At 44.9% G+C, this 24,978-nt stretch overlaps 2 protein-coding genes across 2 annotated transcripts; both read left to right on the forward strand.

Moving 5' to 3' along the window:
- Positions 1-17,572: 17,572 nt before the first annotated feature.
- LOC141629169 (uncharacterized) lies at positions 17,573-19,900 on the forward strand. The gene is made up of 2 exons (XM_074442214.1): positions 17,573-17,794; positions 18,645-19,900. Exon 2 carries the CDS (start codon positions 18,646-18,648, stop codon positions 19,660-19,662), a length of 1,017 nt encoding a protein of 338 aa, XP_074298315.1. The 5' UTR covers positions 17,573-17,794; position 18,645; the 3' UTR covers positions 19,663-19,900.
- Positions 19,901-20,514: 614 nt separating this feature from the next.
- Positions 20,515-23,882, forward strand: LOC141642584 (mediator of RNA polymerase II transcription subunit 21-like). The gene is made up of 5 exons (XM_074451417.1): positions 20,515-20,703; positions 20,798-21,082; positions 22,707-22,784; positions 22,872-22,923; positions 23,509-23,882. The coding sequence occupies exons 2-5, from the start codon at positions 20,816-20,818 to the stop codon at positions 23,583-23,585; spliced, it is 474 nt and encodes a 157-aa protein (XP_074307518.1). The 5' UTR covers positions 20,515-20,703; positions 20,798-20,815; the 3' UTR covers positions 23,586-23,882.
- The last annotated feature ends 1,096 nt before the right edge of the window (positions 23,883-24,978 follow it).

Genomic DNA, 24,978 nt, shown 5'->3' on the forward strand with positions numbered 1-24,978 from the left:
AACCGATGACGATTTATAAAAACCGCGTCGTATACATTTTAGCGAAATTTATCGGACCACGAGTTTAATAAGGAGGAAGTGGATAAGCCCACTCCCCCAAATGAAACCCACGGCCGAATGAAGGAACAAAAGGAGAGTTTCTTCTCCTTTTGAAACCTAATCATTCATTCTCGAAAATATTAGGGTTTCGGAACATTTTCTCTGAAATTCCTAGATCTCACATCGGTAAAACCTCACAATAGCTCTCTCGATATTGCAAGTCAATTAGAGAGCATTTCTAGCACAAGGGCATAGTCTCAGACGGTCTTGGGTGCAACGATTAGGAGGAAATCTCTGTTGATTTCTGTTCTTTACGCCGCACTACAAAGGACCCGAGGTTGATTCTTTATCTTTATCGTTTCATTATTGTATTTCGTTTATGACCATATTTCACATGTTATATTTACGTTATAGTCCTAAATTTAAAGGGTCTTATACGGATACTACCCCACAGTTTCGGCACGGTGCCATGAACCCATTTCGTATTCCAGACACCAAGATCAGAAGATGGAGAGATGTTCCATGCTAAAAGAGGTTTGATGAGTTGAAGGCCCCAAACAATACATTTCCATCCCCACGAAGAATTACTCTTTCCATCATTAAAACGCAAGTCACCATCACGCCACTTTAAGCTATATTTAACACCAATAGACTTACTAAGAATAGAATATGGATGAGTCAGCATCCTCCAGCCAATCTTTGCTAGGAGTGCTTGATTGAACTCCTTCATACGTCTAATACCCAGACCACCATTCCCTTTGGGTTGACTTAGGAAAAGCCTACTACACCAGCTAATAGAAGGAGATTTCTTATGACCCGCCCACCAAAAATGTGACAAAATAGCATCCAATCTTTTTGTCACACTTACCGGTATTTTAAATACCGATAGAAAGTAAACAGAGAGGGGGGACAAGACAGAAGAAAACAACGCCAATCTGCCCGCCGTCGATAAAAGAATGCAATTCCATGAAGATAATCGCTTCCTAACCTTATCTATGATAAACTCAAAAATTTCCCTTTTACTTATATTCCCACCTGAGAGTCCCGCGTCCGTAGGAATACCCAAGTAAGAGCCTAAGTTAGTGCCACACGGTATATTGAAGGTCTTCAAACATTTTCGAGCAAAGGATAGACTAGAAGACGAACTTATCATCATAGAGGACTTATTATCATTAATAACCTGGCCGGAGGCATGACAATAGTACTTAATAACTTTGTCCAGGCTTTCGCAACTCTTAGAACTACCTTCAATAAAAAAACATAGAATCATCCGCAAAGAGCTTATGGGAGATAGGGATACTGTTTCTGCTGACCTTTATTCCTTGTATAAGACCCTCCTTCTCCATACGTAGAATGTTTAAAGAGAGAATTTTCGTACACAGAACAAATATATAAGGGGAAAGAGGGTCACCCTGACGAAGGCCGCAACTCGGATAGATATGTCTTGAAGGAACTCCATTTACCAGTATTTCATAAGATACGGTCGTGATACACTTCATAATCAGCTGAATGAAGTTAAGAGGAAATCCCATCAAGTGCAACGTACCCCTGATAAAGTTCCAGTCCAACCGATCATAAGCTTTACTCATGTCAGCTTTGAAGGCCATCCTACCCATCCTACCATTTCTAGATGAAGAAATTTTTTGTAATATTTCATTTGTAATTAAAATATTATCACCAATATTCCTCCCAGGAACAAATGCATTTTGAAAGTCACCCACTAGTTTTCCCATGAACTTTTTCAATCGGTTAGTGATACATCTAGTAATGACTTTCATTATAACATTGCATAAACTAATCGGTCGGAAGTTATCAACCGTTTCAGGGGCACTAGATTTCGGGATAAGAACTAAGAAGGTCTTATTCAGGAAGTCTGGTGAACTATTACCATTGAGAATAGCCAAGACAGTTCCAACAACATCATGCTTAATAAAATGCCAACACTTATGGAAGAAAATAGCAGGAATACCATCAGGTCCCGGAGATTTTAACGGACCAAGTTGAAACACAGTCAAACGAACCTCCTTAGGAGTAAAACGAATGCCAAGTGCATCTCTGTCATCAGGAGACAGAAACTCTTTATTAATACTGAACAAATTTTCCACAGTAGGGCGGTACTCATCAAAAGTGTTCTGATTCTCTCCTTCCTTAAAAAGGCTAGAGTAAAATTGAACAAATAATCCCTTAATATCCTCACTGTTAAAATTCCACTCCCCGTTTTCCATTTTAATCCCAGCAATGTAGTTCTTGCTTGCCCTTCCCTTAACCCAATTAAAGAAGTACTTGGAGCATGTATCTCCCTCTGTGTTCCATTTCAACTTGGCCCTTTGTTTCCAATATTTAGCCGAGACTTTGGCATACTCCACTTGACTAGCATATGCAGTAGTGAAAGTTCGAGTCACTCCCTTCGTCTCAATTTCATGGAGCCCTTTTACCAAAGTGTCATCAAAATCACTCCATTTCTTATTCCATTCTTTCCTCTTGGAAATAGACCAGAGACGCATACAATTTCTAGCTCTTGATAACTTACGTATCATTCTGACAGTAACAGAGCCTGAGACAGGGTCAGGCTATTCATTGAGTACCAAGCGAATACATTCCTCATAATCCAGGTTCCAAGCCTCCATACGATAAGGTCTTCTACCATTACAAGTGATTAGATCTGTTTCAAAGATAATAGGCGCATGATCTGAAACTTGAATAGGAAGATGAGTAATACCAGAATTCGGAAAAATATCTGATGGGGCATATTCTGCACCCGCTGACCGAGTCAACATATTGAGCAAGGTCAAAGCCAAAAGACAACAAGTCAAAGGAAAAGCATCCTAGCCGACGAAGCCTGTCGGCCTGTCACTTGGGTCTCGGCCTCGGGAACTAGCCGGCCGAGAGGCATATCCGCGTACTCACATCCAGTCCCCTCGGCATGAAGTCAACCAGGCCCGCCGGCCTGCCATGGGTCCCTCGGCCGAGGGTAAGATAGTCTTTCCACCTGCTCTGCCACTTGGCCACTACGTGACAAAAGGTGAAAGTCTATAAATACTCCACATCTCTCATTGAGAAAACTAACTAGAAATCCAATAATCTGGTATAAACTCCCTTATCTCTCTAAGTTTACTGACTTGAGCGTCGGAGTGAGTACGTTCGGCCCCAAGCCGAGCCCTCAGTTTGTTCATCTTAAACAGGAAAGAGTGAAAGGAAGAGACAAGCAACGACATCATTCTACAAGCTCACGTGGTCACAATAACTGCTCCGAAATTACACCCGGAACAATTGGCGCCGTCTTTGGGAAGACTTACTAAAAGCTAGTCACCTACCTTACAAAAAAAAACATTCAAAGAGCTAAGAAGATGTCAAAACAACAAGAAATTGTGAGTGTAGAAACTGAATTCTACCAGGATGACACGTTCCCTAATTCTGAGATCGGGCAGTCCCCCACCAGCCGAGTCACTGAGCCGGTGAAGTACGGGATGCCGAAAGAGCCAGAAACACCGCTGCCCACCGACCAAGTCACTGTCATGGGACATGTGGTTGATGCAGCCAAATTGAAGCTATTCCTGGACCTAATGGGTAGTACGCCGATCACCCCTGTCACGACGGCGCTGACGGCAGCGCACCCAAAGGTGACCAGGGCCCATAAAGTGAACCCGAACAACTTGTCCGGAGCGCTACAAGGAGCTGGGCATGCAAGGACGCCGGCGGAGCCCGTGGTGCCAGTGGCAGACCAAAGTCCTTCCCCCACTCGCGGGAGGACAGCGTCGCCGCGGCAACAACAAGGCCACCCCCGAAGAAATGAAGAAAGAAGTCTGACTCACCAAAGTCGGACAACAAGAAGCCCTTCCCACCAGAGGGAGAGAAGTCGGACTAAGGTTGCGAGGAGCCGATCGCCGCGTGTCATTCGACACGTGGTCAGACAGCCCCTTAGTGCCTATGTCCTCGAAGTCCCTGTACCAACTAAGCTGAAGTTGCCGCCCATATCATACAAAGGGGATAGCGACCCAACCGACCATGCCGAGACTTTCGAGTCGTACATGTCGGTGTGGGAGCAACCCGATGAGGTGTGGTGCCGAGTCTTCCCAACAACCCTACATGGGATGTCTCAGAGTTGGTACAAGGGGCTACCTAATGGCTCGGTATACTGTTATGCCGACCTGAGGGACAACTTCATAGCCCAGTATGCTTGCAACAAGCGAAGGGCCGTGGAGACATCAGATCTCCTGACTATCCGACAGGGGGAGGACGAGTCCCTCCGGAGCTACGTCAAGAGATTCGACGCTAAGGTTCAGCAGATCCGAGAGCTGAACACTGAACTGGCGGCCTTCGCGCTGATGAAAGGCCTACCGAAAGGCAATTTCAAAAACGAGCTCATCAAGTGCGAGGACCTCAACTTGGACTCCGCCAGAAAGATGGCCGACCGAGCCATAAAGGTGGAGGACTATCACAAGACCTGGGTAGGCCACAGTGAAGCTGGGCACCCAGAGAGGAGGAGTCGCCGGGACAACGTAGATGAAGGACGCCGTGACGGGAATCGGTCACGACCCGAGAGATTCAATAGGAAACAGCACTCGGCGGGCGCCGGGGGGAGTTCGAGACCATACACCCTAAAGCGGTACAGCAGTCTCACCCCCCTGGTCAAATCACCGGCCGAGGTCTTTGCCCTAAGCAAGAATGAAGGGCAGAAATGGGCAAGGCCCCCCAAGGCGAGGGGGACAGTGACCTTAGCCAGTTTTGCGAATACCACGGCCAAACCGGCCATAAGACCGACAACTGTCGGCATCTGAGGAACGCCATCGAGGAGCTAATCCGAAAGGGGGCCCTCAGCAAGTATGTAGCTGGAGGCCCAGAAACAAGCTCCGACGGGGCGAATAGAAAATCAGTATTCCAGCGGATGGGAGTGATCCAGGTTGTCATCGGAGGAAACGAGAACGGTGGGTCAGCTAATGGGCACAAACAGCACCTAAATGAGCTTTATCAAGCCATCAACTTTGTGCCCACCACAGCGATCCCCGCTTCCACCGTCCCCGATATAACCATCGGAAGGAAGGACTACGAAGGAGTCGTTGCCCCGCACAGCGACCCGCTTGTCGTCCACTTGGACATAGCCAACCACTTGGTCAAAAGGTGCCTGATTGACACAGGCGCCTACACGAACATCATGTTCAGGGAGTGCTTTCTCAATCTCGGTCTGAAGATTGAAGACCTGAGCCCCTGCACCAACCCGCTATACAGCTTCTCTGGAGCCGGCCTGGTACCCCTGGGGTCAATCAAACTGCCGGTGATGTTCGGCCAAGCGGATGCGGCCAAAAATGTTTTATCTGAGTTCGTGGTTATTGATGGTTCGTCTGCCTACAATGTTCTCATAGGCCGGGTCACTTTGAGCGAGGCCGACGCTGTGATGTCCATCCGGGCCCTGACATTGATGTACGTCTCAGACCGGGGGGGAAGCACAAAAGCTCGTCTCAAAGGACGAAAGAGACAAAGTATTCAATATCCAAGTATCTGCCAGAGGGTGCAACATGCAATCCCTCAAAGTGGCGAAGAAGTCAGAAAAAGGGAAGAGAACATCCCTGCAGCAGGAGGGCGATCCGATGAATACTAACGTCGGCATGGTCGAAGGAGCCCAGACCGAGGAAGTGGAAATTGACCCAGAGCGCACCGTAACTATCGGTGCCGACCTGGAGCCAAAATTCAGAGCCGATCTCCTAGACCTGCTGAGGAAGAACAAAGATGTCTTCGCATACTCAGCAGCCGAGATGCCAGGCGTGAGCCGGGAGGTGATCGTTCACAAGCTGAATGTACTCTCCACCGCTCGCCCTGTCAAGCAGAAGATGAGGAACTCCTCGGCCGAGAAGGATGAGGCCATCAAGGCCGAAGTAGACAAATTATTAGAGGCGGGCTTTATCATGCCTTGTACTTACCCTGAGTGGCTAGCAAATGTTGTAATGGTGAGGAAGTCATCGGGGGCGTGGAGGATGTGTGTTGATTTTACCAATCTTAATAAAGCGTGCCCTAAAGATTGCTATCCCTTGCCTCGAATAGATAGCTTAATTGACGCCACAGCGGGCTACACTATGCTGAGCCTGCTAGACGCCTTCTCAGGGTATCATCAGGTATTCATGGCCGAGGAAGACATGCCTAAGTGCGCATTCATCACCATACACGGCACATACATGTATAAAATGATGCCGTTCGGTTTGAAAAACGCTGGCGCAACATACACTAGGCTGGTAGACAAAGTGTTCCAAAATCAAAAAGGGCGAAACATCGAGGCTTACGTCGACGATGCTATTGTAAAAAGCAAGTCTGACAGCGAGCACTTGGCCGATTTAAGCGAGACATTTTGTTCACTAAGGAAATATAGAATGAAGCTCAACCCAAAGAAATGCAACTTCGGTGTCCGGGCCGGCAAGTTCCTCGGCGTACTTGTCAGTGCCAAGGGAATTGATGCCAATCCGGAGAAAGTCCAAGCAATACTGGACCTACCGGAGCCGAGGAATCGAAAAGTGGTTATGACGCTGACCGGGAGAATGTCGGCTCTTGCCCGCTTCATCTCTCGGTTGGCCGACAAGAGCACACCGTTCTTTAAAGTGCTGAAAGGGAATAAAAACTTCAGCTAGGAGGAGCAACAGAGCACAGCTTTCAGGCAACTGAAAGCTCATCTTCTGACACTGCCGACCCTGTCCAGGCCGATGCTGGGGGAGACGCTATATCTATACTTAGCAGTTACCTCGGCCACGGTCAGTGCCGTGATCATCAGGGAAGAAAATAAGCAACAATGCCCAATTTACTTTATCAGCCATACACTGCTGGCCGCCGAAAGAAATTACCCACTGATTGAAAAAGCAGCCCTCGCCGTCGTCGTTGCCGCAAGGAAGTTAAAACCCTACTTCGACGCACATCCCGTGACGGTCTTAACCGACCAGCCATTGGAGAAAGCCTTAGAAAAATTCGAAAAATCAGGCAGGCTTATCAAATGGGCAGTGGAGCTATCCGGCTTCGGCATTCAGTACAAACCAAGGCCTTCGATAAAGGGGCAAGCGCTTGCAGACTTCCTGGCCGAGTGCACTTATCAAGAAGAATCACATCCCGGGGTGTGGGAAGTATACACCGACGGGTCCTCCACAGCGAACAGCTCAGGAGCCGGCATCCTTATCATCAGCCCTAACGGGGACGAGTTTGAGTACGCCTTGAAGTTTACCTTCTCGGCCTCAAACAACGAATCCGAATATGAGGCGGTGATAACTGGAGTCGAGTTAGCTAGAGCTGCCGGGGCGGAGCATGTTGTGGTGAAAACAGATTCACTCTTAGTGACTAATCAAATCAGAGGAGAGTATGAGACTCGAGACGATGGGATGGTGAGGTACCTGGAAAGGGTAAAAGCTGACACCTCAAAATTGAAATCTTTCCAAATACAGTGCATCCCCAGGTCTGAGAACAACCGAGCCGACGCTCTCTCAAAACTTGCCAGTTCAAGCATCAAGAATGTCAGTCGAACCGTGCTGGTGGATATCAGAAACGCTAAAAGCATCACTGAGTCCGTCGGCATGGTGGGCGACATCGAAGCCGAGACGACGTGGATGACTCCGATAATGAAATACAAGCTGACAAAAGAGTTACCGGAGGACCGCAGTCTCTCGCAGAAGATAAGAAGGATCGCCGCAAGGTACTTGGTGTTCGAAGGAGAATTATACAGAAGGTCCGTGATAAGACCACTCTTGAAATGTGTCGGCCCAGCCGACGCGGAGCTTATACTGACAGAGATTCACGAAGGCGTCTGTGGACATCACATGGGGGCGAGAACGCTAGCCCACAAAGCTCTCCGAGCCGGCTACTTCTGGCCTACCATGCTTGAGGATTCCAGAGCAAAAACCAAGAAGTGCAAGAATTGTCAGATGCATGCTCCGGTAATACATGCACCTTCCCGAGACCTGCAACCGGTGCTTAGTCCCCTTCCATTTGCACAGTGGGGGATGGATTTACTAGGACCATTTCCGACGGCCTCCGGAGGAAGAAAGTACCTAATTGTCGCCGTTGACTACTTCACCAAATGGGTCGAGGCTGTCGCGGTACCAGCCAAGACAACGGCGGCCGTAAGAAAGGTTATTTGGGAGAACATCATAACTCGTTTTGGGCTACCCCAAATCATTGTGTTTGACCACGGCCGAGAGTTTTGGAGCGACATGGTGATGAATTGGTTGGAGGAGCTCGGTATCAAATTTGCATACTCCTCCGTCTGCCACCCTCAGAGCAACGGGCAGGCGGAAGCAACCAATAAAACAATACTGAACGGGTTGAAAAAGAAGGTTGAAGATCTAAAGGGAAGATGGGCTGATGAACTACCCGGCGTCCTGTGGTCCCTCCGAACCACGGAGAAAGAAGCAACAGGGTACAGTCCATTCCACCTAGTCTATGGGTATGAGGCCGTCCTGCCAATTGAAGCATCGGTGCCGACATTCAGAACGCAAACCTTTGACCCAGTCGAAAATGAGGAAGGCCTGAGAGCCTCCCTAGACCTGGTCGAAGAAAGTCGAGACACGGCACGGCTCAACTTGGCAGTGTATCAAAACCGAATGAGAAGAGCATACAACTGTAGGGTCCACAAAAGGGACTTAAGAGTAGGAGATCTAGTCCTTAGAAAGTCGGCCGCAACCAACAAATGAAACATCCATGGAAAGATGACGGCCAACTGGGAGGGACCCTACAAAGTGGTTGAAGAAATGAGGCCGGGTACATACCGGCTAACAGACATGGAGGGTGTTCCTCTAATGAGCCATTGGAACACAGACAACCTAAGGAAATACTTCGTATAGCGGCGGAGGTGTCCGAGACCGTTGTGGGCACCCCAACGCATGATTATACCTTATGAAGAATGATCCAAGTTTTCCATCGAAATGCTTGTCCCCTCCGTAGTCGTACCAAGTTAGACGCCACGGCCAAAGCCGGGCAGTCACCGCAATGGCAGTTGATACTCGCGAAAGCGACCAACATGCTTAGTAGACGTCACGGCAGTCACTACAAATGCAGTTGATACTCGCGAAAGCGACCAACATGCTTAGGAACGTATAAGTACAGTTGAGAACGCAATTCTAGTCGCCCCGGCCAATCCGGGAGTGGGAGAGGAAGCGATCAATATGTCTACAGATACGAACGCTGTCGAGCCGTAACCTCGATTACCTCGGCCAAAGCCGGGAGCGACGGGGACACAACGACCGATACGCTAACATGTTCACAACAGCAGTTGGGAAGCGTAAATCTGACCGCCTCGGCTAAGACCGGGAGTGGAGGAGGAAGCGACCGACATGTCAACATGTTAAAAAACGTTTAAGTACAATTGAGATGCGCCTTCTAACTGCCTCGGCCAAGCCGAAAGTAAAAACGAAAAAGCGCTCAATATGTTGAAACGTAATAAGACAACTGAATGGAGGATCAAAGCCTCGGCCAAGCCGAGGGCAAATAAACAAACTTTATTGAAAAATGTTTACATGTGAGGCAAAACAAAGTCGACGGCCGTCCCCATAGGGATAGCCTAAACACAACCTACCAAAGTTTAACAAAAACAAAAGGTACAACAAAAGATTACAACATTCAGACTTGAAGCGCCAAAAGGATGGCAGGGAGGAAAGGCTCAATAGTTGGCCCCGAACAGTGGCCGTCCGAAGAGCCGGGTGAATCCGGTGACGACCGCCCGTCTCCCTATGCTGTTTCGCTCGCCACCGGCGGCAGAGCAAACATCACCAACAGTGGGCGGCCCAGAAGCCGACTTGGCAGCTTCACCCGCCTTTGCCCTCTCAGCCTCCTCCCTGGCCTCCTTCACCTTAGCATCCCGGGCCGCCTTGGCCTCAGCTTCCTGAGCAGCCTTCGCCACCTTCGCCTCATCCTCAGCCTTGACCTCCGTAGCAGCCGCCTTCTCATCAAGAAGTCGGTCAAAATCTTGCCACGGGAAGTTACCTTCAGGAAGGAGCTCTTTGATCGCATCCCTGGTAGCATCCTCAGCTTGGTCCCGGTACCGGGCACACATCTCAGGGATGATGACGGTTTTAAGCATCTCAATATCCTTCTCCCTCTGAGCAAGGATAGCCTTTGTGCTCTTGTGCTCCTTTGCCTCAGTCGAATGCAGAGACTTCCACCTATCCCTCTGCTCAACCATGGTATTATAACCGCCCTGAAATCTGGTCTTCTCCTCCCGCAGCTTAGCGGCATCAGCCAGCGCAGACTCAACCTTAGCCTTCTCGGCCAGGACCAGCTTCTCAGCTTCCTCCTTAAGCTTTCGCTCAGCGAGGAAGTCCTTCATGGCGGCCTGGAAGTCCTTCTTCGTCTTCGCGGCCTCCTTCTTAGCAGCGGCAAGCTCAAGCCTAAGTCGTTCGAGCGCAGGGGCAGATTGAGCCATAAGCTTTTCTTGCTCGATAAGCTGAGTGTCGGCTAGTTCAGCCCACTTCATCAGCCTTTTGGCCAACTTTACGCCGTCCTCCCTGAGCTGAACACAGGAAGCCTTCTGGGATGAGGAGTCGGCGGTGACATTTTTATCACCCGTATGCACAGGCCGCTTCTCCAATTGCCGATCAGTAAGAACGACAGCCGGCGACGGTTGATCTATAAAAAACCCAGACAAAGCATCCATGTCAACATTCATTGACATATCAGAAAGCCTGTCATCAGGAATGCCTAAAGAACCTGCTAAATCCGAGCTATGGGTTAGATCCGTACCAGTCTTGACCTTCTTGGATAGAGGGTCGGCTGAGTCCTTTTTTTCCCCTGCCTCGGTAACAGCAGCAGCAGGCGTCGTTTCTTTCCTCTTCTTTGAAGGAGGAGGACCCTCCACAACGGTGACCTCCTCTTCAACATCAACGACCACCTGCACCTTTTGGACTACGGGGATTGAAGATTGAGTTGGAGTTGACGCCGTAGCCGCCGTAAACGTTGTCTTTGGTCTCCGGCGCGGCACGTTACCGCCAATCTCCGCTTGAGTCGCCGCCACATCCATTGCCTTCATCGCCTGCTCCATAAGTTCGTGCGGGGCCGGTCTGCGATCACGTGGCGCGGCCTTAGGATGCAGCTCAACAACTTTCCCGTCCTTGTCAAGTCCCAACTTCTTGAGGATCTCCACAGACAGATCCCGGCCAAATCGATCTGCAAAAGAAACAAAGCAGGAGTTAAACAAAAAAAGTAAACTGAGGCTAAAACATCAAAGCATAAAAAGAGGGGCCTCACACCGACCCTACTCACCCTGGCCGAGGGCCGGTATGAGGCCGACGTGACAAAGCGGCTCGTCTTGAAGGACGATCTGCGTCGGAGGCATCCACCCCTTCGGAGTGTCATCCTTCGTCGCCTCGAACATGCTCATAGCCCGCTCTTCGTCATCCTTAAGATAGACCTTCTTGGCGTCCATCTTAATTTTATTACGGGAGACGTATCTATCATGCTCCCCCTTACTCTCACACCGCAAATTGACGCGGCTCTGGAAGGACCGGGGCAGTGGATAGTCCTCCGGAACCTCGACGTATACCCACCGCCCCTTCCAGTCCTTGCAAGATGTCAGCTTGATGACGGTCGCATAACCCGGCTCGCCCTGCACGCTGTACCACCCCGTGCCGCCTAGGGTAGTTTGCCGAAGATGGTGGAGCCGGCGAAAAAGGTTCACCGTTGGGGCCTCCCCCTTAAACAAACAAAACCATACAAAGCCAACGATCGTCCTAATGGCCAACGGATGCAGTTGTGCCACGGCGACATTCATAGCTTTAATTATGGCAGCAACGTGTACATTAAGAGGAAACCGGAGCCCATACTCCAGGTGTCTGATGTACACGCCGATACAGCCTTCGGGAGGGCAACAGACTGCCTGATCACCCTCAGGGACAACTATTCTATACCCCCTGCCGAAGGAGTAATGGTTTTCAAAAAGTTCAGGCCCGGAGACAGAGGCGAACTTGTTTGTCCAAACGCGATCAGGATTGATCGAGCAGGCGTCGCCGTGCCACAAGAGATGCGGCCTCTCCGAATCAGATTGGGTCGCCTCATCATCATCATCCTCGAAACCCTCGAGATATTTCTCATCAATTTCCGGAGAAGGCGACTTGGGACCCCCAAACCCTATCGGGGTGACAACCAGTGGCTCCTGTTCATCAGGACGCGACGGTTCGCCCCCCGGCGCAGAGGTACTGGGTTGAGCATCAGCAGAAGACATGGTGACAACAAATACGTAACAAATAAAAGTTGGGAAAAATTTGTTTGTTTACCTTGGAAGAAAGTGTTACGCCGAGTAACGCTTCGAAAATTAGAGAGAGAAAGAAACTCTTCGAGAAAACTAGAGAGAGAAATTTTTTTTGAAAGAATGAAGTTTGCAAGTCAAAAAGAGGGGCACACTGCTCTATTTATAGAGCAAAGCCCATGAAGCGGACCAATCAGAGCAAAGCCCATGAAACGTCCACCAACCGACACCAGGCCACGTGTCAAGCATACAGCCACGGAATGTCAATCGACATAACAGTAACCAATCTTCTTTGACACGCTCCTTGGTATCTACTTTCCAACGGCCAGCTGATCAAACAAGCTTGGCAGCATCGGCCGGGGGCAATCAAAAGCACACGGCACTCTCAACCTTGGTCTCGGCCAGCGCTTATTTTCTTTTCCACATTCGATGTCCATTACACAACAATGTGGAGGGGGGATATGGTACGGCCTGAACAGAACCAAGAAACAGAACCGAGCCGAGGAAGAAGTTCAACTTGCGCAGAATACGCTCAACACGCATCGGAGTCCATACCATGGCATAGACTACGCTGGGGGCAAATTGATGGGGCATATTCTGCACCCGCTGACCGAGTCAACATATTGAGCAAGGTCAAAGCCAAAAGACAACAAGTCAAAGGAAAAGCATCCTAGCCGACGAAGCCTCTCGGCCTGTCACTTGGGTCTCAGCCTCGGCAACTAGCCGGCCGAGAGGCATATCCGCGTACTCACATCCAGTCCCCTCCGCATGGAGTCAACCAGGCCCGCCAGCCTGCCATGGGTCCCTCGGCCGAGGGTAAGATAGTCTTTCCACCTGCTCTGCCACTTGGCCACTACGTGACAAAAGGTGAAAGTCTATAAATACTCCACATCTCTCATTGAGAAAACTAACTAGAAATCCAATAATCTGGTATAAACTCCCTTATCTCTCTACAATATACTTTGCCAAGTAACATACAACTGATCTCTCTAAGTTTACTGACTTGAGCGTCGGAGTGAGTACGTTCGGCCCCAAGCCGAGCCCTCAGTTTGTTCATCTTAAACAGGAAAGAGTGAAAGGAAGAGACAAGCAACGACATCATTCTACAAGCTCACGTGGTCACAATAACTGCTCCGAAATTACACCCGGAACAATATCATTCCAATCCCATGAGCCATAACCCTTATCAAGGCGTTCCAACACTACACTATGATCTTCCCTCTTATTACACAAAGTAAACTTTGGCCCCTTATACGGAATATCCATTAGAAGATGCTCAGCCTTCCATTTATTAAAAAAACCAGCTCCCGGAATCCGACCTTTACTACCCCCTCATTTATCTTCTTGATAGTCAACTTGGTTAAATTCCCCTATAAGTAGGAAAGGGTTATCAAAAGAGCGAATATATTGACTAACATCATTCCAAACAGCTTCACGTTTATGAGTGACCGGTTCACCATAGATAAGACATAAGTACCAAAAACTCTCGTTGCATTGCATGACTTTGATAATAATGAAGTTTTGACATGCTACAATATAATCGAAATTGGCATTGGGTCTAAAGCCAAACCAGAGGCCTCCTTTGGTTTCATGAGCATCGACACCAAAACTCCGAGAAAACCCAAAAGAACGAAACATAGGATCAACCAAAGCTACTTTACATTTAGTTTCAGCTAAGAACAAAAAATCAAAGTAAGTACTCGAAAGGAGCGCCCTAGTCTTTGCGATTGTAGGGGCAAGGGGATTATTAAATCCCCTGACATTCCAACAAAGTCCTTTCATAAAGAGGAAAACCACCACAAGACCAACCAACACCACACCAAACTCATATCGACACAACCTAATGAATCACCCCAACACTAAACCAGCCCAAACAGGCTCACCCGAGGTGAGAAAGCAAAAGCCATCCAGAAGTCTCACACTAGACCGATTGAAAAAAGGAACGAAAAGGACCACCACAGACCCTTACCAAAACAGTCCCAGGAACGCACACCACATCCAGCAATCAAAAGAGAAAACCAATTACAACCCGCAACTAACAGAGGGTTAGAAGTCATAAACCTCAAGACTACATCCACCACCCAAATGTCAAAAGAACACCAAAGAAACAGAAACCCCTAAGACAAGGGCCATCACACACCCTTACCAAATAAAGGCAACAAACAAGGAGTAAAGTATTGATCAAGAACCCCGCAAAAGACACCCAATTTCACCTAACGACACCTCCCAGGACCACCGCCATACAAGCAACAAGGCCGAACAAAAGGCTGACAAAGACAAAACTCTTTTTTTGACAATTTTTTCTTTTTGACAATCAAAGACAAAACTCTAGTGACACGAGAAAACAAGAAAAGACAGGCCAAACCAGGGGTGGGGGGAATGGGGGGATCACCCCTAGGTTGCACATACGGTTTTCGGTGACAGGACAAGGGTACGTAGGGACGGAAGTCCGACACAGATGGGGCGTATAAGGCAGACCCAACAGACACGGTCCGAAACATCACATTTTTTTTCAATCGAAACAGCACATTTTACTACCAAGGAAATAACCAAAAAAAACACCACACGCCATCCATGAACACCCAGGCCACGGAAGTCCGACAACCCATCGGACGAACACACCGCAACACACACCAGACACGCACACCAAACCTTCCCAGGACCTCTCGCACCAAGCACAAACACAGGGAACGAAAATCAAAAGTGATGAAGAAGGAAGGTCCTGACAGCGAAATTGGCGAATAGCAACAACAACAAACACGACCACATCAAGGTTGACAACAACAAGCTCGAAGAAAACAGGTGCGGAATCCATTTCATAAAAATAAATGTTCAGACCGACGGGTGACAGTAGAATAAGAAATGAGGGATATGCCTTGAAAGCTGGAGATCGTGGTGCAAGAAAAGATTGCGCTAAAGCCACAATAGCGACAGACGAGTTGAGACGAGGATGGACCGCACTTCGCACACCAAGGTGAACCGCAGCCAGGGCAGAGAAAAACGAATGTAGGTGAATCATTCCGCCGGAGATGAGCAAAGAGACCGCCCCATCTCCGGCGGATGGCCGGTCGGCAGAGGAGCGAGAGTGTGGGGTGGTGGCCGTACGCGGTGGATCAGGTTAGATTATAATTTGGGGGTTTTTGAATTGGGGGAAATTAACTTTCTCTCTCTTCTGTTAGTTATCGTGTCTTAATCCAAATCCAAATAATCAATTTTAGCAGCAACAATAAATAGAAAATGTACACGAATGGGTACAAGTTTGCTTTTGGATCCAATTTTTATATGCAAGCACACATGGGTAAGAAGTACATAATAAATACAAAATGTACACAAATGGTTGATCCTGACTGAAGTTGAATACGTAAACCAAACTGTAAAACTACTGTAACTAACTATTCGACGTTCTAGACTTCTAGCATACATTCCATATAAAGAGCCTTAATCCCACATGGAATTGTGAATACACTCCAAAAAAAAAATCTCCTAACAAACTCAGTAAATTCAGATCATACCTTCTCATTCTCATTACCCGATTCAGCGACCCAAAGATTGCTGTCATCATCTTTGAGACAAACAGCAGTATGACCAGCAAATGCATCATCCACCACGACCCCGGATTTTTGAAAGAGCTAAAAAGTCCCCAGAATGGACATCATCTGGATTTATGGTTGCCTGCCAAGGTTGAGGGCGCTTCTCAAAGGTTGCGCCCATGTGATTCTCGAGAAAAGCTAGGTTAGCATGCTGACCCCAAGCAGTGTTTGGAAAATAGAGGTCAGATATCCACCATAGAAAGGAGTGTACCCAGCATTCCGGATGGCATTAGAAATACAAATATTCCAATTTCCATGTTGCTTTACCTGTTCCATACAAATTTTATTTCCCTTTCCAATGGAGCTTGAGATTCACTAATTGGTAATGGAGTATATTGGAATTGATAAAATGGCTAACTAAACTGTGTGCATTCTTCTTATGCCATGACGTGAAAGTTAGTTACTGCAATTTTTGCGTAACTTTTACTATGGGTCGTATTGAACCTGCATCTCTCCTACCTCAACATGGCTCCATGGCTGGGAGGCTTCGTGGCGCATTAAGATATTACTGTTGTACTCCGTATCTATCTAATCTAAAACTTATAAGAACAAAACCATACATATTCCCCATGATTCAATCATTAGTTTATGCTCACTGGAGGCAAAGTAATAATCCCAGGTAACTCTGTATGGAGTTGCGAAAACGTAGAGATCCATACAGGTCCAGCTGTGTGCTAAAGATGTCTGCAAAGGAAACAAGCACGTAAGAATATCAGTTTGCAGCAGTTTAACCTCGCTTAATCTACTCCAAGTACAGCATTTTTTTCCTTACGATCTGCTACCTATAGGCTATACCAGACATTTTCATATTGAACAATTGTAACGAAAAAATAGGTGACTAAAACTCTAAACTATGCAAGAAAGCTACCAATTCTCATAAGTCCCTTTCTACTGTAAGGGCACATCAATCCAGCACCCCAATTAGCTTCCTTTGGATTTTACTCCTATTACGACCAGAAGAGCACCAGTGCTGCAATCTTTGAATAGGAAAACTCGCGTTAAGTTTAGCTTGTAAAATCATCGATCATGCTTCCAAAGTACAATGCAAAACAAATTGAAAACGAATATTAGACCTAGCAAAAGCAACCCGACTCAATTGACCTGACCCGAAAAGCCTGACCCGAGACCCGAAATCGACCTGAACTACAGCACTCGAATGTGACCCGAAAACCCGACCCGGCCATGTCCCGAACTTTCTTGCCCGTAACTGACCTGACTCGAAAATGACCCGATCCGAAACCCCAAACCCGAAAATGACTCGACAAAACATAACTCTAATTGAACTGAAAAGACTTGAAATGGATTTTTCTCTCTTAATCACTGACCCGAAAATGACCCGGCCCAAAATAATCCGACCCACTTGACCCGAAACAAACCTGAAACAGACCCGAAACCCGAAATAACCCGACCGACCCGAAATCAACGAAAAACCTGAACTGACATGACCCGAACCTGACCTGATTGACCCATTTACAAGGTCTAGTACCGATCCATAAATTTTGTCGACTTCAGTTCCAATCTGGTCCGATTTTGGACCGATACACAGCCCTAAATTTCCTTGTGCATTACTCGAAGCTATTGTCTTTTTTTGCTGACAACTTGTTTTGTGGGCTTGTTTTTTCACATCTGGCTCAAGTAACCCGATCCAAACCCCACCAAATTAACCCATTTACCATGTCTAAAAATAGCAATTCAAAGTAGCGAAGAGCCTATTGAACTACCCCAAAATCTTAATCAACCTCATTATTGATTCATCTTTTACTATGATTTACCCACTGGAAAATCAAAGGACAAAATAATTACTCATAAAACAACAAAAGGGCTGTTCAATTCGTGGCGTTACATTTCGCCTCGTCTCCTGACAGTAACTTTCTTTTTTGTGAATCTTTCCTCACTGTAAATACCAATCTTTACAGCAACATCATCATCATAGTAGATTAAAATAAACCGTGGAATTTATCAGGTAATTCAAGATTTAACCCTTCTAATTTATGTTTTTTTAATCTCCCTTTTTTACATGTGTTATGAATAATAATAATAATAATAATAATAATAATGCACCCACCTATTGATCTTGAAAACTTTTGATGGGTAATGTACGTATACAATCCCATGATGAGAAATTGACTGTGATGTGTGATTTATTACAAGTTACGACATATACTCCGTCCGTCCCAATTATTTGTTTAACATTTCCGTTGTTTGTAAGAAATACTTTAATCAAGATTACGAGGGGAAGTAATTGTTTTTATTTGTTTCTTGGAATTTGTATATAGTACTTAAATTGTTTTAGTTAGAAAACGACTGTATACTGATCAAGAGGGGGCACAATTTATGTGCCACAATGTCATCATGATACTTCAAACGATCTCTTGGGATTCTTGTTAGTCGACCCCAATATCATTTTGAATGTCAGCACTATTGTTGTTGTTGTTGCCGTTGACACAAATATTTAAAAGCATCCATTCACTAGGAATATCTACCCATTTAAGTGAAAAAGGGTTGTCGAACTAATCCGTTTTAGAATATGCTTGCGTAAAGTTGGCCGAGTGGCAAGTGTTTTTTATAGTGTATATAAGTAAGGCATGTCACTTGTTTTGAAGATTCAATAAACTTCAGACAACTTTGTATACATTACTCTTCTTGCCGTCTAAGGATTGCTAGTATATAAGTTCATACAACTGACAAACTTACTATGAAGTCTTTGGTCTTCCTGGTCTTGTTTAGTACCGGAGTAAACTGAACATACGAATATTTAGTGAATCCAATGAGCCATTAATTATTCTTTATCTTTGAAATCTCTTTGTTAGCAGAATGAACCAGCTCATGAATCAAGCTGCATCACCATCGGACCCACCAGTGAAGAGAAGGCGTGGGCGCCCACGCAAAGACGAAACTCCAGCAGTGGAGAAACCATCCCTTGTTAGCAGACCTATCTTAAGGTCTGTTTCCTGCACACCAGGAAATTCATCTGGTGCATCTAAAGGCAAGGACACGGTCCAAGTAGACGCTGACTTGTCACTGTCAACAGATGATGATTATAACAATGATGAGATGGTGGGCCAGGTTGTGACAGGTGTTCTGGAGTGTGCCTTTGATGCAGGATACTTCCTGAGAGTGAGAGTAGGGGACAGTGACATGTACATGAGAGGGGTAGTGTTTAAGGAAGGCTGTGTTGTTCCTGTCACTCCTGAGAATGATATTGCCCCGAATGCTAAGATGTACACGAGACGGGACATACCGATTCCCACCTCATTTACCCCTCAATCTCATTCCCCCGTAGTTAGGGTACTACCGCACTCGCCTACTACATATGATGCCGAGCAGAAAGAGACAAAGACAGAAACTGTTGACCACCAGTTAACTGTTGCGTTTGAGAAAGCAACGGGAATTGTCGAAGCACACAGGGAAGAGGAGGAGAAAGAAGATGTCCCGGAAGAGAAACAAGCTGAAAAGGAACCATCTATTGAGCCTGTTGAGAATGGAAATGAGGTTGGAATGGGAGAAGTAAATGTTAATGTTTCCCTTTCTGATACATTAGAGGTGGAAAAAGACAGAAATGACCCTCCGACAGAAGTGAAAGAGAAGGAAGATTCATCACGAAGGGCGGATCTGGATGACCTATCTGAGATTCCATTAAAGATGCAGAAGACAGATGAAGTTACTGTGGCTTGCTCAAATGTGCTGCCATTAAAAGAGCAAGATGGATGTGAAGTTTCTCTGAAGGAAATTTGCGACAATTCTGGATTTCAAATTAGCATGGAGAATGGAGACGGTGATAGTTTATTGACTGAACAACCAAGCGAGGTTACTGCAATGGAGACTGAATGATTAAGCAGGAGAATAAGCTATACTAACTCCATTTCTTCTTCTTCTTCCTTTTTTTGTTAACATAAGTTCACTGCAAATGCCAATTACTGAACTACAGTCATACCCTATTAACAGGGTTTTTTCGATGTAGCGTTTTGTTTTTCTTGAACTTTAGGCATTGGATACTCGTTCATTTAGTTAGTGATTCTTTTATGCTGATGCATTATTCAAATCTAATAAGTACCCTCTTCTTTTTCAAGACTGATGATAGAATGTTCCCTGCATAATCTGTGTACTTTAAATCACTTGTGCCAGTTCTGCCAAATGGAATCCAGAGGGTAGCCTTTGTTCATACAGTAGTTACTCCTTATTCATCCTGGAAGGAAACTGCTGTCAGCGGTTTTCACCGTAGGGTGAAGACCCGAAGTTGTATACATTGAGCCACTCAATAGGCGTCTAAGGAGCCTTTGAGACATTAGAATAAAGGCGGTTAAAAAATAAATAAGCATACATGTTATGACACTACTTTTTCTCCTGTTAATAGTTACTGCTTAATCAGTGACTGTCAAACTGGTCGGGCAGTAAGGTCCGGCTTGATACACAGCTGGGGTCGAATACTGCCATCGGGTTATCTGTCGGTTTATTTATATAGATGAATTATATGACTGAGACACTCAAATAAGAAAAACGTAAAGAATTGATCGAGACAGACTATAAAGGGGTATAATATTAATATTTTAATTGCAATTGTAATTGTGACTTATAAATGGAATTTGATTATAATATTGATTTTCTTTTATAAATTGATTTTATTTCCCTTCAATTTGCATTTTTTGCTATTTTATCCCATTTATAAGTCGGGTTTATTTTTAGACATGTATAAGACGAAGATACTAAAAACAAAAGATAGCAAGTTCGAATCCCCTCAAATCGTTCCCGAAATTTCAAATAACACTCTTCTATCCCTCGTTAGTCGTTCCTTCCTTCCTTCCTTTCAGTCATCGCCATTGCACTCAAATCGCGCTAATCTTCCATAGACGATAATCCTCCTCCTCAGCTAAGGTAATCATTTACAATAACTTGTAAATTACTCATACTTCTTCAAATTTAGCTTGAAGTTTATCCAATTGATTGATTAAAATTGCATGAATTGAAGTGAATAATAAAAGAAAAGATGGATATAATATCACAAATGCAAGAACAAGTGAATTTGATAGCGTCCTTAGCATTCAACACTTTTGGTACTTTGCAAAGAGATGCTCCTCCTGTTCGTCTTTCTCCTAATTATCCCGAACCTACGCCATTAAACCCTAATTCTCAACCACCGGCGCAACAACCGCCGTCGGAGCCGCAGCAGCCGTCGCAAGCGCCGGCGCCGCAGGAGGATTTCGCTGATGAGCCGAAAAAGGCGAGTGCTGCTCTTGTTAAGGCTGCCAAACAGGTCCCTCTCCTTTGTTTTCTTGTGATTTTAGTTTTTTTTTTCACGCTTTGTGTAGATGTGTTATTGGAAAGTTATTGATCAATTGGATAATAATTTGCCGGTGTTAGTTTTGAAATGTTTGGAATCGTGTTCTTCTCTAGTGTCTTAAGCTTGTTTGATATGATTGATCGTTTTGCGTTTTGCACGGTGTAAGATAATGTGGTTGTGGTTGAACAGGCGAAAGGTATGTTTGGAACTTTGAGTGTATGGAAACATCTCATTAGTAGCCTTGCCAAATTGTTAGGTGTTGGAGTTTAGGAAAAGAGAGTGCGTTTACACTCAGGGCAATGTTTTTGTTGGTGGCAACCTCAACTACTGATCGAATAGAATTTGAATGTTGAATGTTGAACGCTGATAGGAGTTGATATGTTCAAAATTTGGCTTTTTGGTATGCTTGTCAAGTTAGGGTTTAGGAATGAAACCAAGATGGTGTGCACATCGGTTAGTGCATCACAATTGTTAGTATTATGTTGGTGGTGGTGGTGATGATATGAGTGATCAAAACCAGTTATGGTTAAGACTGAGATTGTGTTCAACTTAACGGCACTAAAAGGCTGTCACTACTCACTACTAGTGATGTGGTTGGTATTAAGGTTTGGGTAGTAAACGTGTCTCTATTGGTCTTTGATTGCTTAGGATAAGGTTCCATGCATGTAGGTCATCATATTAGGTAGTTATGCAAAGTCATACCGAAAGGTCTAATTCTTTGGTGATTGTCGTATATGTACGTACAATGCTTTGATTTCCCGACATTATGGTATTAAATTTCAAATATTTCAAAAACGGTATTTCTTCTGGTCTCAAGTAGTTGAAGGATTGGTTGCATGAATAGCTCAAAAGAAAGCCTTATACTCCCTCCGTCCCGGTCATTTGTTGTCCTTTGGTTTTGGCCCAAAGACCAAGGAAAGGGAAGGGGGCCAATTACTAAATGACAAGTGGAATTAATTGAGTGTGAATGGTCAAATTGCTCATCAAGTTCATTCTTAAAATAGAAAGTACAACAATTGACTGAGATACGCAAAAATGGAAAAGGACAACAAATGACCGGGACAAAGGGAGTACATTTTATGTTTTGCTATACTTGTTACAAGTAGAACTGGATCAGTGACTTTGACTGCGGAATGTTGTGAGCTATAAATAAAAAAGATTATTCTCCCTGTCCTAAAGCACTTCCTACTTTCATTCTTATGTTCTTTCTATTGTACGGATATTGTAAATTAATGCTTTAGACTTATCCTAGGGTGGTAATGACAGACTGTCTTCTCTGTCGAACTTCAATTTGAACTTTGTTGTTACCTTTCTGAACATTGAACGCGAAGTCATAGTTATGTTACTCCCATAGTATCATGTTATATTTGTACTTTTGTAGATATTGTCAACTGACTCACACTAGTGATTGCCAAGTTTTCACATAAGTTGCTGCCTGCATATTCACTGGTAAAATGTAATAACTGGTTTTATTCTAGGACTTTTTTTATGCAGAAAGAGGCGTGTTGTGTAGCTCCCTGCATATGCACTCTTCAATCTGGAACTTTTTATTTGTGTTTATGTATCACCATATAGCTAATTACGTCTTGTTGTTCAGTTTGATGCCTTGGTTAACGCCCTTCCACTGACTGAGGGAGGTGAAGAAGCTCAACTTAAACGAATAGCAGAGCTTCAGGTATTAGTGTATTACAGTTGGTAGCTCATTTTGAACTGCTAAACTATCTACATGTCGCTTACTTGGTACTCCTTGTAAGTACACCAGGCGGAAAATGATGCTGTTGGACAAGAATTGCAAAGGCAACTGGAAGCTGCTGGTAAACACTTGGACAATTTATATTTTTTTACGTTTCTGCTTCCTGAGAACATCGATGGTCTAACTTAGTCAAAATAGTTATGAGAATTTGATTTTATTCCTGTAGGTTCAATAAATCTGAATCTGACGACTTTTTTAAGCTGCTAGAAGCCTAGAACTACAGATATGGTCATGACTCACAGTTTCATAAGATCTTATGCATGCATAGCAACAACGCTGTTAGTTAGTTAGTATGCTACATAGAAGCTATAAAGTAGCTTGGTTGCCTGTAACTGCAGACTTGCCATTAGGTACCGAAATTAACTTAGGTATATGATATGTATGTTACTCGTAGTAAATTAGAAGTATCTAATGTACGATATTGATACAATATGTTAGTATGAATAGGCCGAGTAACCTAGGCTGTATGTTATATCTGTTGATTGACCTACTATAGTGTGCTGCCGTTCGAAACTTTTATTTTGTGTTTTACCAGCTCAAGTAGTCACATACTAGTTTTTTTTTTTTTTTAAAGGCACATACTCTCACCAAGTACTGTATTATTCTGAAAATTAAATTTTCAATCTGGTGCCCTTTTTTTTTGTAGATGAGGAGCTAAAACAAGTGCAGGAAATGTTCAACCAAGCATCAGATAAGTGTTTAAACATGAAGAAACCGTATTGAAGACAGATGATCTTACCCAGCATTTAGGAGATTTTAACTGTCATTATGTGTATATTATGTGAAACCCTTTTCATGATTCCCATTATTTAAGCCAAAGTGTGGTAGTGTAGTCTCAAATAAGGCCCGGAGCTTTATTTTAGTAGGCCTGAGAATTAGCCATCAGAGGAGGTTAGGAATGTGAACGAACGAGTAAATCTCAATCAGTGTCCTATAAGCCAGTGTTAAGACATTAAAATATTTCTTTATGAATTCTCCATTGGCGTTGAAATAGTTTTTAAAAATTGGGTCAGATTACTTGTACTTGGCTTAATTTCATAGAGCTCTAGCATCGGAAACGATGATTGAATTGATGCTCTACAGTCTACATAGTTAATGTACTTGTTCACTGATCCAGGGGAGTAATTAGAGGAGGCTTCTTTTCAATTTATCTACTTGCCGATCTCTAATGTATACTTCCTGTGGAAGTAGTCAATTTCACCGTGGAAATAGAGTTGACTCCTGCATCTACGTTCTGTCCAATTCTTTCGTGTAATTCTAAGATATGATTAGCCCTATAAATTTAGAACTACAGACATGATTAGCCCTAGTTCGACTATGCACTTGCTTTACAAGCCTACGTCTCTTCTTTGTTTGGTCGTGGCTGCTAAAATGGTATGGGAAATGAGGGACTACTCAGTAGTCAGTACTGTTGGAAACTGAGACCTCATTCTACCATTAAAGTTTGGAGACGAATTTGGTAGAAGGAAAAAAGCCTGAACCTATAATGAATGATGTTAGGATAATTGATTTCCCTTTATTGACCGATTTGGAAGCTAGACACCTCTAAAATCATGGAGGTTAGGATAGAAATTATCTTTGATTCAAGGTGGGTGAATCATATTCATATCCTTAGTATTCCAATGAGCCATCGGATCACTTCTTACACCTTCTACTCGTCCCATTCTTACAATGGTAGTTACAACACTAAGTCGGGGTATAGCCTTCCGTTGGACTCTCTATTGGAAGAAAATTGCAATCGGACTTCGACAAGAGCAGACTACAAAGTTAAAACATTGCCTATTGTGGAAGAATTCCGTACACAAGGGGCCTTAAGATTGCTTTCTTGCTCAAAGATTGTGGTTGGGTTGCCAGCTTGGGATGGTCGCATCATGAGATGATTAGTCGACTTTCGAACCTCGAATATCAACTGGCTCAATTTACTGTTAAAGACTAACTCCTCTGAGAGTTCAAGGTTATTTCCTTAAATGAGCGCGCTTCGGACCATTTCAGTTACTAGGAATGATGGACTCTTCAATTGGTAGGAATCATTCCTTTCCGTTGGCCGAAGTGCTACTAAGCATTTGACAGAGCTGGTTGTGGTCGATGTCATGATCAATGACGAGCATAGGAAGTC

Source organism: Silene latifolia, chromosome 2, assembly GCF_048544455.1.
Source record: "Silene latifolia isolate original U9 population chromosome 2, ASM4854445v1, whole genome shotgun sequence".
Classification (NCBI taxonomy): Eukaryota; Viridiplantae; Streptophyta; class Magnoliopsida; order Caryophyllales; family Caryophyllaceae; genus Silene; species Silene latifolia.

Excerpts from the sequence above, each read along its gene's own strand:
- LOC141629169 (XM_074442214.1), top strand. The coding sequence starts at position 18,646 with ATGAACCAGCTCATGAATCAAGCTGCATCACCATCGGACCCACCAGTG.
- LOC141642584 (XM_074451417.1), top strand. The coding sequence starts at position 20,816 with ATGGATATAATATCACAAATGCAAGAACAAGTGAATTTGATAGCGTCC. Across the intron at positions 21,083-22,706 it reads TTGTTAAGGCTGCCAAACAG|TTTGATGCCTTGGTTAACGC; the intron begins GTCCCTCTCCTT and ends CTTGTTGTTCAG. Across the intron at positions 22,924-23,508 it reads AAGGCAACTGGAAGCTGCTG|ATGAGGAGCTAAAACAAGTG; the intron begins GTAAACACTTGG and ends TTTTTTTTGTAG.